This window comes from Hypanus sabinus, chromosome 16 (genome assembly GCF_030144855.1).
Source record: "Hypanus sabinus isolate sHypSab1 chromosome 16, sHypSab1.hap1, whole genome shotgun sequence".
In the NCBI taxonomy this organism is placed as follows: Eukaryota; Metazoa; Chordata; class Chondrichthyes; order Myliobatiformes; family Dasyatidae; genus Hypanus; species Hypanus sabinus.
This window is the reverse complement of record NC_082721.1, coordinates 16,361,440-16,379,231: the sequence shown is the minus strand read 5'-3', so window position 1 is coordinate 16,379,231 and position 17,792 is coordinate 16,361,440. Positions and strand designations below refer to the sequence as shown.

At 44.5% G+C, this 17,792-nt stretch overlaps 1 protein-coding gene across 7 annotated transcripts in view; it reads left to right on the top strand.

Moving 5' to 3' along the window:
* Positions 1-17,792, top strand: part of LOC132406030 (transducin-like enhancer protein 4) — a 248,613-nt gene that overhangs the window by 85,653 nt on the left and 145,168 nt on the right. For all 7 annotated transcript variants that reach the window (XM_059991186.1, XM_059991184.1, XM_059991183.1 and 4 more), the window contains exon 5: positions 17,508-17,570. In XM_059991186.1, coding sequence (XP_059847169.1) covers positions 17,508-17,570 — 63 coding nt within the window. The remainder of the gene's footprint in view (positions 1-17,507; positions 17,571-17,792) is intronic.

Genomic DNA, 17,792 nt, shown 5'->3' with positions numbered 1-17,792 from the left:
TACCTGTACTTCATCCTCACGCCCCTCTTCCCTCCCCTCCCCCCACCTTCTTACCCTGACTTCTTTCCTTCCAGTCCAGATGAAGGATTTTGGCTGTTTGTTGTCAACTGTCCACTCTTTTCCATAGATGCTGCCTGGCCTACTGAGTTCCTCTGGCATTTTGTGAGTGTTCCTCCCGCATCACAACTCCACTGTTCCCACAACCTTCCTTAATATAACAGACTATCTGGTCACTATTGCAATGAGGGCTTATTCTAAGCAAATTAATTGCTGCACCTCTTTACTCTTCTTTACACACTGGCTTAAAGGTGCGTGTATGATAGAGCTGAAAACCTTTCCTTCTTCCTTGTCATCAGTACTATCCATCCTCCCCCTCCCTAACTTCCTTCCTCTCTCATCCCCCACCAACCTTGCTTTGTCATTGGTAAATTGTCACTCCTGCTTAGTGTGTGCTCGGAGCCAGAGGAGTATTGATTTCCGGGTAAATAAAAAAAAAGCTCTCTTCTCGTGGGTAAATAGCTTTGGACGGCATCTTTCTGGGAACTGGCTGCCAGTGACCTTGCAGGCGCTGCTGTCGTAATACAAATAAGTGGACGCCTCGCTGGGCCAGGGACTGCTCCCAGCTCCTCGGACCGATTTCATGGCCATAATTCGTTCTGCCGCATTGCTCTATCAATCAGGCTGAATATGTGCGCACATCAAAAAGCAGGCAGGCTGCCAGAGGAATGGAGCTGGCAAGGTGCCCAGTGACAAACAATGAAGGAGAACACAATTTTCATGTGCTACTGAAGCGTGTGCACATTTGTGACAGATTGTTGCTGCAGCCCGACCCATCAATCTGTGTAATGGCAAATAACACTCACTGAGGTATCTTAACGACTTGCTTTGGGTCACTGCTAATTTTCTCATTTATCTTTTGTTTAATAGACCCTCTTTTTTTTCCCTTCCGTCTTGCCACTTTAATATATTTTTTATATACAGTTAAAAATCATAGTGAATGATGCGATGGATTCTTCTCCCCTGCACTTGAAAATATTCTGTTTTCCTTTAAACAATGGCACTCATCCATGCAGTAAACACAGTGGCAGCGGGATGAGCTCTAATTGGAGTGCGTGTGCAACAAGGTTTAATTATGGCGTGAATCTTAATGACATGTTTCTTGTCTGTGTTTCTACATCATCCAATTAGAAGCAGTGTTTCTGTTATAGGTTTGTTTATCTAGAGTGCTGTATCTTAGCAAGAGGTGAAAGGGAGGGTCAAAATTACATAGCCTTACCTCCATCCCCCCCAGCACTTCCTTCTTTCTCTCGAATCTAAGGTTGGCTACCCTTGTTTTCAGAGGCTGTCCTGTAAGTGGAGGGGCATAAGTTGCTGAATTAATGTCCAGAGGTCTGGTTCCTTGATCCAGAGATGTGACTTTGCAAAGCACAATATAACTGTGGAGTTTAACCTGGATCATTAAAGAAATTCGAAGTAACTTTGAGCTTCATTTTCTGGTGGGCACACTCAATAGATCCATCATAGAATAATAACCATAATAGAATCAATGAAAGACTGCACCAACCGGGACGTTCAACCAATGTACAAACTGTGCAAATGTAAAAAGAAGTACTAATAATAATCAATAAATAAGCAATAAATATTGAGCACATGAGATGAAGAGTCTTTGAAAGTGAGTCCATTGGTTGTGGGAACATTTCAGTGATGGGGTGAGTGAAGTTATCCCCTTTGGTTCAAGAGCCTGATGGTTGAGGGGTAACAACTGTTCCTGAACTAGGTGGTATGAGTCCTATACCACCTTCCTGATGGCAGCAGTGAAAAGAGAGCATGGCCTGGGTGGTGGGAGTCCCTGATGATGGATGCTGCTTTCCTGCGACAATGTTTCATATAGATGTGCTCAGTGGTGGGGTGGGCTTTACCCATGATGGACTGGACCAAATCCATTACTTTTTGCAGGATTTTCTATCAAAGGCATCTTGATCTATTATGAAGGGAAAGGAAAGGCAAGGGAAATCATGATCTAAAAGAAAAATCTAATCAGTAAGAACAACAAAAAATAGAAAAGAGTAAGTGGAAAAGAAAAGATTGAAGGGGCAAGTGAACTGGCGAAGGATCTTGGTCTGAAAAATCGACTGTTTACTCTTTTCTATAAATGCTGCTTCGCCTGACAAATTTATCTAACACTTTGTGTGTGTGTGTGTGTGTGTGGTGGGGGGGGGGGGGGTGGGGGGGGTGGCTTTAGATTTCCAGTATCTGCAGATTTTCTTGTACTTGTGATAACAAAAAAAAAGACCAGGTTGTTTCATCTGGTATGGTAAAGTCCTTAGTAAAAAGAAATTTGCCCCCAGTTTAGAGATACAGCAGGGTAAAAGGCCCTTCTGCCGAACTAGCCCGCTCCACCCAATTACCCCCAGATCACCCCAATTAACCTATGTACATCTTAGGAATGTGGGAGGGAACTGGAGCACCTGGAGGAAACTGACATGGTCACAGAGAGAACATACAAACTGGTTACAGACAGCAGCGGGATTTGAACAAGGGTTTGCTGGTGCTGTAATAATAAGTGCTGCCCAATGTAATTGATTCTTACCTGCTTCCTTGGCGAAGGTGAGGTAATAAATGCTTGCACTGCCAGCAACCTCCATATTAGGTTAAGCAATAAAATATCACAGGCCCTATTAAAATAGGACATAGGAAGTTATGTTCTTCAAGGGAATTGAGGAGAGCTGACAACTGGTCTATGAAATGGAGCATCATTCTCAAGCAGGGAGAGCAGATATCTTGTAGAAAGATGAAGCAGAGGATTGTCTCGCTTGAAAGAAGATACAATTTGCACAAAATCTCCCAAAAAGTCAAACACTGCTGTTGTTAAATATTTGCAAAGCACGCAAATACTGGAAATAGTCAGCATCCTGAGATTGTCCCAGTTCAGCTGAAAGGGCTAAAATTTGCAAAGTTAACTCTGTTTCTTTGTCTGCAGATACTGCTTCATCTGCTGAATACCTTCGGCAATCTGTTTTTATTACATAGTCATTTAGAACCCATCAAATACCACAAAGTACTTGTAGTGTGATTAATTCTGTGAGAAGTGCCATGGTTTGTTAAGTGAGACAAATACAGCAAATATTTCAAGCACAGTGAGACCTCACAGGCTGCTATGAAGTGAGCAATCTCTGAATCTGCTATCTTCCATCCTCTATAGATCTTCTGCCCTCTCCCATCAGATTCCCTCTCCTCCAGCCCTTTATCTTTTTCACCTATCAACTTCGCAGCTTTTTTATTTCACCCCTCCCCCCTCTCCCGGTATCATCTGTCACCAAATCTGTCGCTTCTTCCTCCCCTCCCCCCCCCCCCCCACCTTCTCACTTTGACTACTCGTCTTTCTTTCCCGTCGCGATGAAGGATCTCGACCCGAAAAGTCGACTGTTCACTCTTTTCCATAAGGTGTCGTCCGGCCTGCGGAGTTCTGCCAGCATTTTGCGCGTGTTGCTTTGAATCTACTTGGACCGATGTTGCTTGAAATTAGCCGAGATCCTGGATGAATCCTTCACCATTCCTTGAATCTTACCACCTGGAACTGATGGATGAAACCTCTGCATCACCTCATATGGAGGATGGTAGGGGTAAACGGAGGAATGAAGGGAAAATGGGAGATTCTACCCCCCCCCCCCCCCCCAATAATGTTTGGTTCCAGTGCACAGTGATACTGCTAATCACATTCCTTGTTTTTCCTGTAACTTCCACCCACTTAATGGGAACTCAATCATTAAGAAGCACTTTTGAGGAATCCTAGATTTACAATCAGTGATACTTTAAACTGGGTGAATATTCAAATAATGCTGATTAAAATGTCCAGACTTTTTTTTTACTTGCAAGCAGAACAGTTTTGATGTCTGTTGTAGCATGTTTCCCTAGTGCTTTATTTTAACCTGTTCCAGACCAGTAATCTTCACAGGAATCTCTCCTCATCAGTCCTCAGTGGCACTTCTTGTGAGAGTTTTTCAGTTTAATTTACTTGCTGCTTTACTGCCTGTGAAGCCCAGGGGCTCGAACAGCCGTGTTTGACATCACATTTGGAAATAATTTATTTAATCGTGTAAAGCACTGGCAGTCTTTCTAATGAAACGTTCATGATTGCAGGCTCTACCCCTACCAGCCCCTCCCAGTCTCTGCCCCTGTTCCATTGCTTACAGGGGGAAGAAGAGAGCTGCATTTGTGGGCGTGTAGTAGCAGCAGTATGCCGTGTCCTGTAGATATCATTGCCATGACAACAGCAACGGACGTTCTAATTGTATTGATGCCTCAAAACAGCCGGATGTTAACATGAGACCTTTCACAAGAAACATTTTGTGGCCTCTTGTTTCCTGATTTGAGCGCTGTTCTTTCAGCCAAAATGAAACGTGTTTACGGGAGATGGACCTTATTTTTGCGACCTCACATGCTTTTATTTCTGATTGTTTTACTCGGCCCCGTTCAGGGAGGTTGAGCTGGCCCCACTGCTACCTGCACATTTCGTAACCCACTAAGTTACTATAGACTACTTTTTGGAAAACCACAGACCATTGCACGGAATACGACAGAGACAAAGCACGGCAATTTTAATTTTCATTTACCTTTTTTTTCCAAAGGTGTGGTTATATCGCTGTATAGGGCAAAACAATAGCTTTTATAAAACATCGTCCATGACCTTATGGTGGCACACAATGCAATACAAAAAATGAAGAACTGTAATTATTGTTGTAATGCAGGAAACACTCTAGCAAACTGCTGTGTATCCAATGCAACACAAACAAAGTGCTGGAAGAACTTAGCAGGTCAGGCAGCATCTGTGGAAAACTGTCAACTTTTCACCTGACTTAACCTATCACCATCTACCCCAATTTTCTTATTCTGGCTTCTTCCACCTTCCTGGCCTCACCATGGAACGTGCTGTCGGGGGAGTCTGTATATCTGCGGCTGAGTGCCCAGAGACTCGTGATCTTTGGACACAGAGCTCGAGAAAAGCAACATGGTGGACTTTTAACATCGTAAACCAGCGAGTTTTCTTTAATGTCTCCCCACTCGCTGTGAAATCGGAGACATCTCTTTCTCCCTTGTTCGGGAGAGAGAGCCTGTGGTATGTCGAATGCTGGGTGAACGATGTAGACTATGGGGTAACTGCAAGTCCATGTCTTTACTGTTGCTTTGCTCACGTTTGTGCTCGGTGGCCGGTGCAGATGCGCATTTATTTTTGCCACTGGGGGGAAGGGGGGGATGGTTTACGTGCAGGAGGGGGGAGCTGGCGAGAGGACTTCAGGGTTCTAACATTGCGGTCATTCATTCTTTGGGGCACTCCTCTGTTTTCGTGGATGGTTGTGAAGAAAAAAAGCATCTTAGAATGAATATTGTATACATTTCTCTGACACTAAATTGTACCTTTGAAACCTTTACATAGATGCTGCCAGCTCTGCTGCATTCCTCCAGCATTTTGTGTGTGTTCCTCTTGGATTTGCAGCATCTGCAGAATCTTTTGTGTTTATGACTGGGTGTTCCAGTGACTGGTGCTTTTTGAAAGGACAATAATTGAAGTGTATGTTCTTTGAAGTATTACACTGTGCTTGCATAGCATGACTCAAAAGCTGGGTCAGAGTCAGAGTAAGTTTATTATCCGAGTACCTACATGTTACCAACCCTGAGATTCACTTTCTTGCGGGCATTTACAGAAAAATAAATACAATAGAATCTATGAGAAACAATATATAAAGACTGACAAACAACCAAAGTGCAAAAGAAGACTGAGCATACCTGTGAAGTGTTAGTCCTATTTTTCCCTGGTGTTTAACGTTAGTTTTTCAAGAGGCTCCAGCACAAATACCTCGTTTGTCTAGGCCGGGGGTCGGCAACCCGCGGCTCCGGAGCCACATGTGGCTCTTTTACGTCTGTGCTGCGGCTCCCTGTTGCTTTGGGAAATAATTGGTTGTGGCGACCCTTTTCCTGGCACATCCGAACCGACTCACAATTAGATAGCCTACGGGGGTTTGCGAGCACAGAGCTTTGGAGCCTCTGCGCCACGGGGGGCAGGTTGAGGGAGGCTTAAAAGTGAGGCTGAAGATTTCGAATAAAGTTTTTTCCTTCAACTGCAGTTACCGACTCCGTGTCGTAATTTTAGCGCTGCGTGTAGCACACCGCTACATGGTCAGTATTTAATTAAAATGTATTTTATGTTAGTTTGTTAGTTTTTGAAATGTAATTCTAAATTTGAAGATTATGGTGATCTTGTACAATCTAAATGAGACGTTGTGGCGACCCATTTCCTGACACATCCGAACCGGCTCACAATTAGCCAGCGTTCAGGCTAAGGGAGATAGCCTACGGGGGTTTGTGAGTACGTGTCTTTTGGAGCATCCGCGCCCATGGGGGCGGGTTGAGGGAGGCTTAAAAGCAAGGCTGTTTAGTTCGAATAAAGCTATCTTTGACTGCAGTTTACTGACTGCGTGTAGCACACCGCTACAACGTGTTTTTATCGCTGGCTGTCCAGAGGGGAGGTGCTGAAACGCTTTGTCGCGTGTCTGGAAGAAGTGAAAACTTTCCTGGGCAGCAAAGGGCTCACCTTTCCTGAGCTGGAACAGCCAGAGTGGCTGGAAAAGCTACACTTCATGGTAGACATGACAGCGCACCTGAACACGCTGAACACAGCTCTTCAACGGGGTAAGGACGTACAGCCCTGCACATGTTGGAGGATGTTTTGGCATTCGAGCGCAAGTTGACAGTGCTTGCCAGAGATTTACAGAAAGGCACATTGTCTCACTTCCCCAATTTGAGAGAGTTCAAACAAAGTCACGACATGATAAATTCGGAGTATTTACATTCTGCAATCATCGCAATGCAGACATCGTTTGGGAAACGCTTCTGTGAGTTCAGAGAGGAAAAAAACACATTATCCTTCCCGGTCACTCCCCTAAGCATCGATCCATCCCTACTGAATAGGACTGCATTGTCAGGTGTGAGTCAACCTGAACAAGTATGATAAATATTTTAATTGCCTATTATTTTACGTATATTCATATGTTTTCATTGTTCAGTGAAATAGTCCTTTCATTTTTCAGGTTGACAGCTGGCTGACGTTATTTTTGGTTTGCTGCTGGCGGCAAATTTAAGTTTGGCGTTTTTCATAAATACAAGAAGGACTCAAATAGACGTTGAGTATTTTACTTAAAAGTAACCTTCAACCCAACGTCTTTTTTTCGGAGTTCAAAATGTTTTTGTTGCATGCAGAAATGTAATTTCGTTTTCTCTGCAGGAGTTCATCAATTTCATAAATGCAACACATTATAGTTTGTTTATACATAGCATAAAGGCAAAACAAAACGTTGTATGCAGTGTTATTTCATTTTAAATGTCAAACGGGTTTTGCGGCTCCCAGTGTTTTCTTTTCTGTGGGAAACGGGTTCAAGTGGCTCTTTCAGTGGTAAAGGTTGCTGACCCCTGGTCTAGGCAAACAAATGTTGCCTCAGGGTTCAGAAGATGGACAAGAAATCTTTCCCTTTACTGTAGAGATGGAATGCCTTGTGCCTGACACTTGGGTAAAGGACATCATTTGTTTTCAAATTTTAAAGTAAATTTATTATTAAAGTATGCGTATGTCACCATATACTACATTGAGATTCATTTCCTTTGTGCATTTACGGGAAAACAAAGAAAAACCACTGAATTTATGAACAACTACACATAAACAAAGACTGACAAATAACCAATGTGCAAAGAAGACAAATAGCGCAAATAAAAAAATATATACTGAGAACATGACGTGTACAGTCCTTGAAAGTGAAGCTATGGGTTGTGAAATCAGTTCAGAGTTGAGGTGGTTGAAGTTATCCACACTGGTTCAGGGTTCCGATGGATGTTCCTGAATCTGCGGGCGAGGGATGTAAGACTCCTGAGCCTTTTGCCTGATGACCCAACACCGGAGTAGGAACAAATCAACTGTCCCACTTACTCGAAGCCGGAATGTACGGGTCACACGGTGGTGTTGCAAGTTATTGGACTAGCAGCCAGCGTTGTGCATAGTTGATCCTGAGACATCAGTTTGAATCAATGTCAGCTGGGAATAATTAAATTTGAAGGCAGTTTAAATTCAATCATTGGTGGGGTCTTTCTCAGTTCAGGACTGGCAAACTTTCTTTCCCGACTGACATTTATGACTATCCGGCAGATTGTTTACTGTTACTGAAATTATTTTTACTTTAAAATCTCATTTTTAATAACTTGAATTTAATTTCCCTTGCTGCCGTGGATTCAGACGTGTGTTTTCAGATTAGTGTTGTAGATCTGCAGTAACTTGACTACGATACCACAGTGCAATCCACATTCTCTGAACAGTCCATGAACACTACCTCACTATTTTGCTTTCTTTTTGCACTATTCTTTATATCTTACTGTAATTTATAACACTTTTTTTTGAATTGCACTGTACTACTGCTGAAAAACAACAAATTTCACGATACTTGTCCGTAATAATAAATCAGATCGTATTCTGGAATATCAGACTGGTTCTCATTCCGGACCTTTTGAGAGAAGTCTAGGTGCTATTTCAATGAACTGACTCATTAGTATGCTCTTCACTATTGGTTCTTCAAAGAACTTCAGACACTGGAGGATTGAGAGCTTGCTATGCACTTATTGAGGTTTAATTACTGATATAATGCAATTAACCCCTGGTGAAGGGGCTTACATGTCCATTCACCTTTGGCCCCCACCAGACACTCAGCCCTCGCCTGTGGCTCCAAGTTTTCATGTGGCAGCAGCCACACCCTGGTACACCGCTTCGACAGTTGGGCTAAACCAGGTGCGGGTAGCTGGCTGGTCTCACACCATGATGTCCCAGCATGTGAAGTCAACTCTGGCAGACTGGGCTGCTGAGATCAATGGCGGGATCCAATGCAGAGGAAGGTAGTTGTGCAATGCTTTATGGAGAGCGAGGGGCATGGCAAGACACAGAAGAAGTTATGGTCATCCATGGCAACCAAGGAAGACCCCAGCAGTGATGACTACACATACGACTGGACCCAAATGTCCAAGGTCAACAGAGTGGAACTGTCCCAATGCAACAGCTTTTCCACTTTTGATACTTTTTCCCTCGGGCTTCTTTGCCATCACCAGATGTGACAATCAATCAATCAACAAATCAATCAATCAATGCAAGAAACATTGTACTTCATTGGGTATATTGTGCTAAGATCATGAAGTGCATTATACAGGAGGGGTAAGTCAAGGGAATGCACACCATTGAAGGATCAGGAGTGGAAAGGGTGAGCAGTTTCAAGCTCCTCGGTGTCAACATCTCTGAGGATCTATCCTGGGTCAAATATATTGATGCTGTTAAAAAGAAGGCACGACAACGGCTATATTTCATTAGAAGTTTTGAGGAGAATTGGTATGTCGCCAAAGACACTCTCAAATTTCTACAAATGTACCGCAGAGAGCATTCTAACTGGTTACATCACCGTCTGGTATGGAGGGGCCACTGCACAGGATAGGGAAAAAAAGCTGCCGAGATTTGTAAGCTCAGCCAGCTCCCTCATGGACACTAGCCTCCCCAGCATCGAGGACACCTTCAAAATGCGATGCCTCAAAAAGGTGGCATCCATCATTAAGGAGCCCCATCACCCAGGACATGCCTGGAGGATCAGAGGGATCTTGTGGTTCGAGTCCATTGGACTCTCAAGGCTGCTGTGCAGGTTGACTCTGTGGTTAAGAAAGCATACAGTGCATTGGTCTTCTTCAATTGTAGGATTGAGTTTAAGATCTGAGAGGTAATGTTGCAGTTATATAGGACCCTGGTCAAACCCCACCTGTAGTACTGTGCTCAGTTCTGGTTGTCTCACTACAGGAAGGATGTGGAAGCCATAGAAAAGGTGCAGAGGAGATTTACAAGGATGTTCTCTGGATTGGGGAGCATGCCTTATGAGAATAGGTTGAGTGAACTTTGCGTTTTCTCCTTGGAGTGACGGAGGATGAGAAGTGACACGATCGAGGTGTACAAGATTCATCATTGATCGTTGATCGAGGCATTGGTCGTGTGGATAGTCAGAGGCTTTTTCCCAGAGCTGAAATGGCTAGCTCAAGAGGGCATGGTTTTAATATGCTGGGGAGATATCAGGGTTAAGTTTTTTACACAGAGAGTGGTGAGTGCTTGGAACGGGCTGCCGGCGATTGTCATGCAGGCGGATACGATAGGGTCTTTTAAGACTCCTGGATAAGTACATGGAGCTTAGAAAAATAGAGGGCTATGGGTAACCCGAGGTAATTTCTAAGGTAAGGACATGTTCGGCACAGCTTTGTGGGTATTGTGCTGTAGGTTTTCTATGTTTCTATGCCCTATTCTCATTCCTACCATCAGGGAGGAGGTACAGGAGCTTGAAGACATGAACACAATCTTTCAGGATCAGCTTCTTATCCAGTGCCATCAATTTCTGAAGAGAGAATGAACCCAATAACACTTAGTCAGTATTTCTTCCTCTTGTTTGCACTACTTATTTAATTTATTTTTTATATACACTTGCAGTAATTTATTATCATATATTACAATGTACTGCTGCCACAAAACAACAAATTTCTCGACATATGCCAGTGAGATTAAACCGAATCCCCTGATTCTGATAAAAGCCAATATATTTTCCTTTCTTCCCTTTCAGTTTATTCTCTGTATATCAGGATGAATTTGTTTCACATTGCAGTCAGTGCCTTGGTTCCGGCTCCCTTGCTTTGTTTTGTTACCATTTTCTAAGTGTATTCTTCTTTAAATATTTGCACTTGTTTGACAGGAGCCTGTCAAATACAATTGTGAGAGGCAAGAGCAGGGTTAAACCGCCCGCCCACTTGAACTAGTTCCACCTTTTATGGCGGATGTGGTTATTTCCTCAGCTCCAGGTTTCCTGTCCATCACGCATATTCCGTGATGCCTCTAAAATATAAAAATCTGTCTCTGCAGCGAATGCATTTAATCACTCAGTAGCTACAGGCCTCATGCCCTCTGAGACATCTCCATTCTTTCAGTGCAACACACACAACATGCTGAAGGAAGTCAGCAGGTCAGGCAGCATCTATGGAGAGGAATTAAGGGGTTGTGGCGACCCATTTCCTGGCACATCCGAACCGGCTCACAATTAGATAGCCTACGGGGGTTTGTGAGCACAGAGCTTTGGAGCCTCTGCGCCACGGGGGGCAGGTTGAGGGAGGCTTAAAAGTGAGACTGAGGATTTCGAATAAAGTTTTTTTCCTTCGACTGCAGTTACCGACTCCGTGTCGTAATTTTAGCGCTGCATGTAGCACACCGCTACAATTGGTGACCCCGACGGTCCAAATGATTTTTGGACCAGAAATGACCGACGCCGCCTCTGTTCATGCGGTTTCGTTGAAACTGCCGGGTTTCTGGACACAGCGACCGAACCTATGGTTCCAGCAAGCCGAAGCCCAATTCCACGTTCGCCAGATCACCTCAGAAGACACCCGCTACTACTACGTGGTGAGCTCCCTCGACCAGGACACAGCGCCCCAGGTCGCGGAGTTCGTACAGTCGCCCCCGGCAGACGGCAAGTACACGGAATTTAAAGCCCTGCTCCTCGGGACTTTCGGACTCTTACGGCGTGAGCGGGCTGCCCGTCCTGGATAGCAAGGGTGACAGACCTCCTTCGGCTTTAATGAATGAGATGTTGTCTCTGGCCGACGGACACACACCCTGCCTCATGTTTGAGCAGGCATTCCTGGAGCAGCTGCCCGAGGACATACGCCTGCTGCTGTCCGATACGGATTTCAGTGACCCCCGGAAGGTGGCAGCCCGGGCGGACTTGCTGTGGAACGCCAAAAAGGTGAGCGGGGCGTCCATCACACAAATCTCCCAGCCCCGCTCCCGGCAGCAAACCAGTCCAGGCCCGGCCGCAGAGCCCGCCAACCACCGAGCCCTGATCACCACCTGGATATCTCGCTTTGGTGTACCGGCCTACATTACCTCCGACAGAGGCGCCCAGTTCACCTCCAGCCTGTGGTCAGCTATGGCCAGCCTTTTGGGGACTCAGCTGCACCACACAACTGCCTACCACCCACAGTCGAACGGGCTAGTGGAGCGTTTCTACCTTCACCTGAAGTCGGCCCTCATGGCCCGCCTGCGAGGAGCCAACTGGGCGGACGAGCTTCCCTGGGTCCTACTCGGCATCCGCACAGCGCCCAAGGACGACCTGCACGCCTCGTCGGCCGAGTTGGTATACGGCGCGCCCCTGGTCATCCCCGGGGAGTTCCTACCAGCCCCACGGGGGCAAGAGGAAGATCCCGCAGCAGTCCTGGGCAGACTACGCGAGAAGCTCGGTAACCTGGCCCCCATACCCACTTCACAGCACGGGCGGAACCCGACCTGCGTACCCAAAGACCTGCAGAACTGTAAGTTTGTGTTTGTACGAAGGGGCGGGCATCGGCCACTGCTGCAGCGGCCATACGAGGGGCCGTTTATGGTGCTCCGGAACAACGGGTCCACGTTCGTGCTGGACGTTGGGGGGAAAGAGGAGGTTTTCACGGTGGACCGCCTCAAACCGGCCCATGTGGACCTGGCGCAACCGGCCGAGTTTCCGGCACCTCGGCGCAGAGGCCGACCTCCCAAGCAGGTTCCGGCCCAGACTGTGGACATTGGGTGGTGTATCGCTGGTTCTGGGGGTGGGGGTTATGTGGTGACCCATTTCCTGGCACATCCGAACCGGCTCACAATTAGATAGCCTACGGGGGTTTGCGAGCACAGAGCTTTGGAGCCTCCATTTTGTCATTATATCTTCAGGCCCTAAGCTCCAGAATTCCCCTCTTAAACCTCTCAGTCTCTCCCTTCTTTCATCTCTAAAACCTGCCCCTCCAAACCAGTTTATGTTCTTCTGAGCTGGCAGTTCTTCTTGTAGCTCACTGCAGGACTGAGCAAGCAAAATCTGACAAGGAGCCATGTGATGTTTCATGACGTTTACAGCACTTTATAGATGAAAGTTGTTGCTGTAGGTCAGCATGAGTTGTATTTAGCCATCAGCTAATGGGACCATGCTCTTCAGTGATGTTAAAAATAAACATTTCAAAGCATTCAATTATAGTACACTCGATGGGGATATTTCCCGGGGTGTTCCAGTGTCATTTACATCGCATCTACTGTCTAGTGCTGCTTATTGATGTATGACTGCCTGAGAAGTATTATTTACTTCTCATTGTCATTCTGTCATTATGCTTTACCTGTGCTGAATTAGCAGAGATGGCAATCATTTTCCAAACATGTTTTCCAATTTTTTCCTTGGTGATAAAATCATGCATATTAACCCAGTGAATCAGACATAGGGACAGAATTAGGCCATTCAACCCAAGTCTGCTCCACCATTCCATCACGGCTGATTTATTATCCTTCTCAATCTCATTCTCCTGCCTTCTCCCTGAAATCTTTGATGCTCATCAGCTGCCACCTAAACTGAACTCAAATCTCCGGAACATGATTTGTCCTTCAGCATTCCTTGAGCTTTCTTTCTTCCCTTTCAGTTTATTCTCTGTATCTCAGGATGAATTTGTTGTGCGTCACAGTCAGTGCCTTGGTCCTGGCTCCCTTGCTTGGTATTGTCACCATTTTCTAAGTGCATTTTTCTTCATGGTTAATCACAGTCTTGTGTATTAGCCAGCTAGCTTAGTCCCATCTTGGAAACCAACTCTTTATTGTATAATTTTAAAGTGGTTGGAGGTAGGTACAGAGAGGATGTCAGGGGTAAGTTTTTCACATAGAGTGGTGAGCGCATGGAATTCACCAGCGGTAATGGTGGTGGAGGCAGATATGATAGGGTCTTTTAAGAAACTCATAGGTAAGTACATGGAGCTTACAAGAGCGGTAGGGAAATTCTAGGCAGTTTCTAGAGTAGGTTACATGGTCAGCACAACACTGTGGCTCAAAGGGCCTGTAATGAGCTGTAGATTTCTCTGTTCAATGTATCATGCAACTGCACAGAAAGAAACCATTTGGCCCAGCTGCTCCTTGCCAATAAAAGAAAAGCATTCGATCATACAGGACGGAAACCAGAGAAGGAAACAGGGAACACTGGGAGTACTCAACTGCTCAGGCATCACCTGTGGAGAGAAATAAAAACAGAATTAGTGTTTCAGTCTAGTTCATTGGAATTGCAATATCGTTTCTTACCTGGATGGGTTAAAGAAGAATTTGAGATTTTCTTTTCTTCGCACCGACCCCCCCAGCTCCCAAAACCATCGTGGATTTTTCTCCCCCTTTTCTCAGGAGACTGCACAGAGTGGGCAGTGTGCATACTATGATTTAGATTACAGAGGCTGTCACGGGATAGCAAATCATACTTATTCATTATTTCTTTATTAATAAACATACAGGGCAAAAGAAAAAGCAAAACCAAAACCTTATAATTGCCGTTAGCCTGCATCTGCCACAGAGTTATTATACTTGCATGTCATACCTCCAGCTCCAACGATTGCTCCAAAAGTCTAATCGTTTATTTAACTTCCACTCCGATATGTCTGTCCATGGCCTCCTCTACTGTCAATATGAGGCCACACGCAGGTTGATGGAGCAATACCTTATCTCCCGCCTAGGTAGCCTCCTACCTGCCGGCATGAACATCCAACTCACTGACCTCCGTTGATACCCCTGCCCCCCCTTACCCCATCCCTATCTATAATTTTAGTCTCGTTCTCTTTCTCTATCTTTTACCCTCCCCCCTCACTATGATCTCCCCCCCCAGCCCTACCTTTCTCTCTCTTTTATTTCCCATAATTCTCCACCTTCCCTCTAGCCCATTTCCCTCCAGCCTATTACTTCTCAGCTCTCTACTTCATCCCTCCCCCCACTTCTTAAACCCCCCCCCTCGACCATCCCATGTTACTTCACTCCTGATGAAGGGTTTCGGCCCGAAACGTCGTCACTACCTCCTCCCATACATGCTGTCTGGCCTGCTGAGTTCTGCCAGCATTTTGTGTTTTTATTTATTTCCAGAATCTGCAGATTCACTCGTGTTGTCGTTTATTTAATCCTTTATTAGAAGTTAGCAAACATGCAATCTTGAAGCAATGAAACTTAAGCATACCCGAGTGTAAGTTAAGCACTACCTCTGTGTTCAGCAAACAATATGACTTCCGCCAGCCCCAAGTTACAAACTGCCACGAAATAACCAAGAATACGAAACTTATTCCCTTCAGTTTTACCTTGCCCCCGCTCATGTGATTAGTTAACATCATAAATTCCGCAGCACAGAATACAAGGTAGATAGAGAACAGATACATAACTCCTACAAGATGTATTTAACGAATAAGGTGGGTATTCATAATAAATTTATGTTTATGCAATTAAGAGCTTGCCTTACAGTTGGTGTAGCAACAGCCGTTCAGATTAGAGATTATTCGCTGTTAAAGTGGCAGTGGTTATTTATCTGCTTGAAAACAACATTATGGAATGCAGATATCTAATGGAGAAGAAGGTAGAAATGGAACTTTATATTGTTTGGCTCCAGCTTTCGTTGAAAATGCATTCTCATAATGCACAGATGATTCTGTGGAGTTTGTGTATTCTCCCCGTGACTTCATGATCTCCCCATCCCACAGTCCTCCATTTCCCTCCCACAGCCCAAAGGAATGTTAGTAGGTAAGATAGCCACTGTAACTTAAGATCAGTGTAGGCAATTGGCAAAAAAAAAATCAAAAAACTGGTTGTTGGGTGTCAGAGAAAGAATAACTTGCACAGTTACTCGGAAATACAAAGAGGGATGAGACTGATGGACTGTTCTGGTGGGAGCCAGTATGGAGTCAGTGGGCTGAATGGTCTCCCATGTTGCAAGTTCAACTGCAGGCGCACACACCTTTGTTTAAATCAGAGGTACCCAACCTTGTTTTTGGCATGGACTTCCTACCATTAACCTTAAGATCCATGGACCCCAGGTTGGTAACCCCTGGTTTATCTGATCTACTAAGCTGTTTCCACCACCCTATTAGGAAATGAGTCCCATTGTGTTAAGAAATTTCCCTTTAGCTCTTCTGACTTGAATCTTAAATTATTGTGCATTTTAATCACTGGCCCTAAGTTCAAGCTCTCCCTGTCTAATGAATGTGAAGCTTTTTGTCGTCGATGAGCATGGAATTCATTCCCTAAAGTGGTGATAAACAGAAAGCGTAATCATGCTTAAAACATCTCAATGTGTGCATGAAGGACCGTGACCTGCAGGGCTGCACACAGACATAGTGTTGGAAGGTGCAATTGAAGTAGGTTCTTCTGAATGTCTGTAATTCAAATGTATTATTCTCTCTGTATCTATGTCTGTTCATATTGTGATCCAGTTAGACAGGAGGGTCTTGTGGTGTGTCTGCATTTCAAATACCTTTGTATGTTATATATTGTGCCTCAATGTATTAATGAAAATGCTGTATGCTGCATCATATTGAAACCATTTCAAATCTTTTCTAAGAGCAACAATCCCAGCCCCTCCAATTTCCCAGCATAACTGAAACCACCTCCCTGTCGCCATTTTACTAAACTCCTCAGCATGCCTTCCAGTGCCTTTGATGCAGTGTGGTGCACAGAGAGGATATGGTCATCCAGCGGGATCCCTACCAGTTGCTGGCCTGTGCTGAATGCATGAAGGAGTTATCATGTCTATTGAACTTTGCTTCTGAAATTGACTTCAGTGGAATTGAGTTTTAGAAGCTGAGTTCAGCTCAAACATTGTGAGTTTAATGCATTCAACAGAAGGTGTATATATGTATCATTCTTTGAATTAGTTCTAGTCTTGGACCAAAGACCAGGGTGTAGCTAACTCCGTATAAGTATGTATGGTCACAGCACATGCAAAGTTACTGTGATGCCAATGGATGTCAATGACACTGAGGTGGTAAAGCTCGGTTGATCTAGTTATAAATGTACACTCAGTGACCACTTTTTAATGTAACTCCTGTGTCTAATAAAGTGGCCACTGAGTGTATGATCACCATTTTTGTGCTGTAGCCCATCCACTTCAAGGTTCAACATGTGTGTTCAGAGATGCTCTTCTGCACACTTGTAACACATGGTTATTTGAGTCACTGTTACTGTCAGCTTGAAATAGTTTGGCCATTCTCCTCTGACCTTTCTCATTAACAAGGCATTTTCACCACAAAACTGGTGCTTACTGGATGTTCTTTGTTTTTCACACCGTTCTCTCTAAAGTCTAGAGACAGCTGTGCTTGAAAATCCCACAAGGTCAGCAGTTTCTGAGATACACAAACCACCCTATCTAGCATCAATAGTCAAAGTCACCTAGATCACGTTTCTTCCCTGTTCTGATGTTTGGTCTGATCAACAACTGATCCTCTTGACTATGTCTGCATGCTGTTATGTATTGTTGTCACATGATTTGCTGATTTGATATTTGCATTAAAGGGCAGATGTACAGGTGTACCCAATAAAGTGGCCACTGAGTTTATGTACCATCATCAAAAACTTAAACCATAGTTCCTGATTTTTTTTTATGTTGCAGGCAGAAATTGTGAAGAGACTGAGCACAATTTGTGCACAAATTATACCATTCCTCTCCCAGGAGGTAAGTTTACTTTTCTTGTTACTAAACATAAGTGAAGTGATTAATGGAAGGCTTTAATTCCAGTTCCAGTTCATGTAGATTGTTCTATTTTCTAAATGTGGGTGAGACCTTTGCCCTCACTGTTATTTGTCTTTTGTACACTTGTTTGATTATGTAATGAGGCATAAAACTATCCTGAAAACAAACATTCCAAAAGCAAACACAATTTAACAAATCAATATA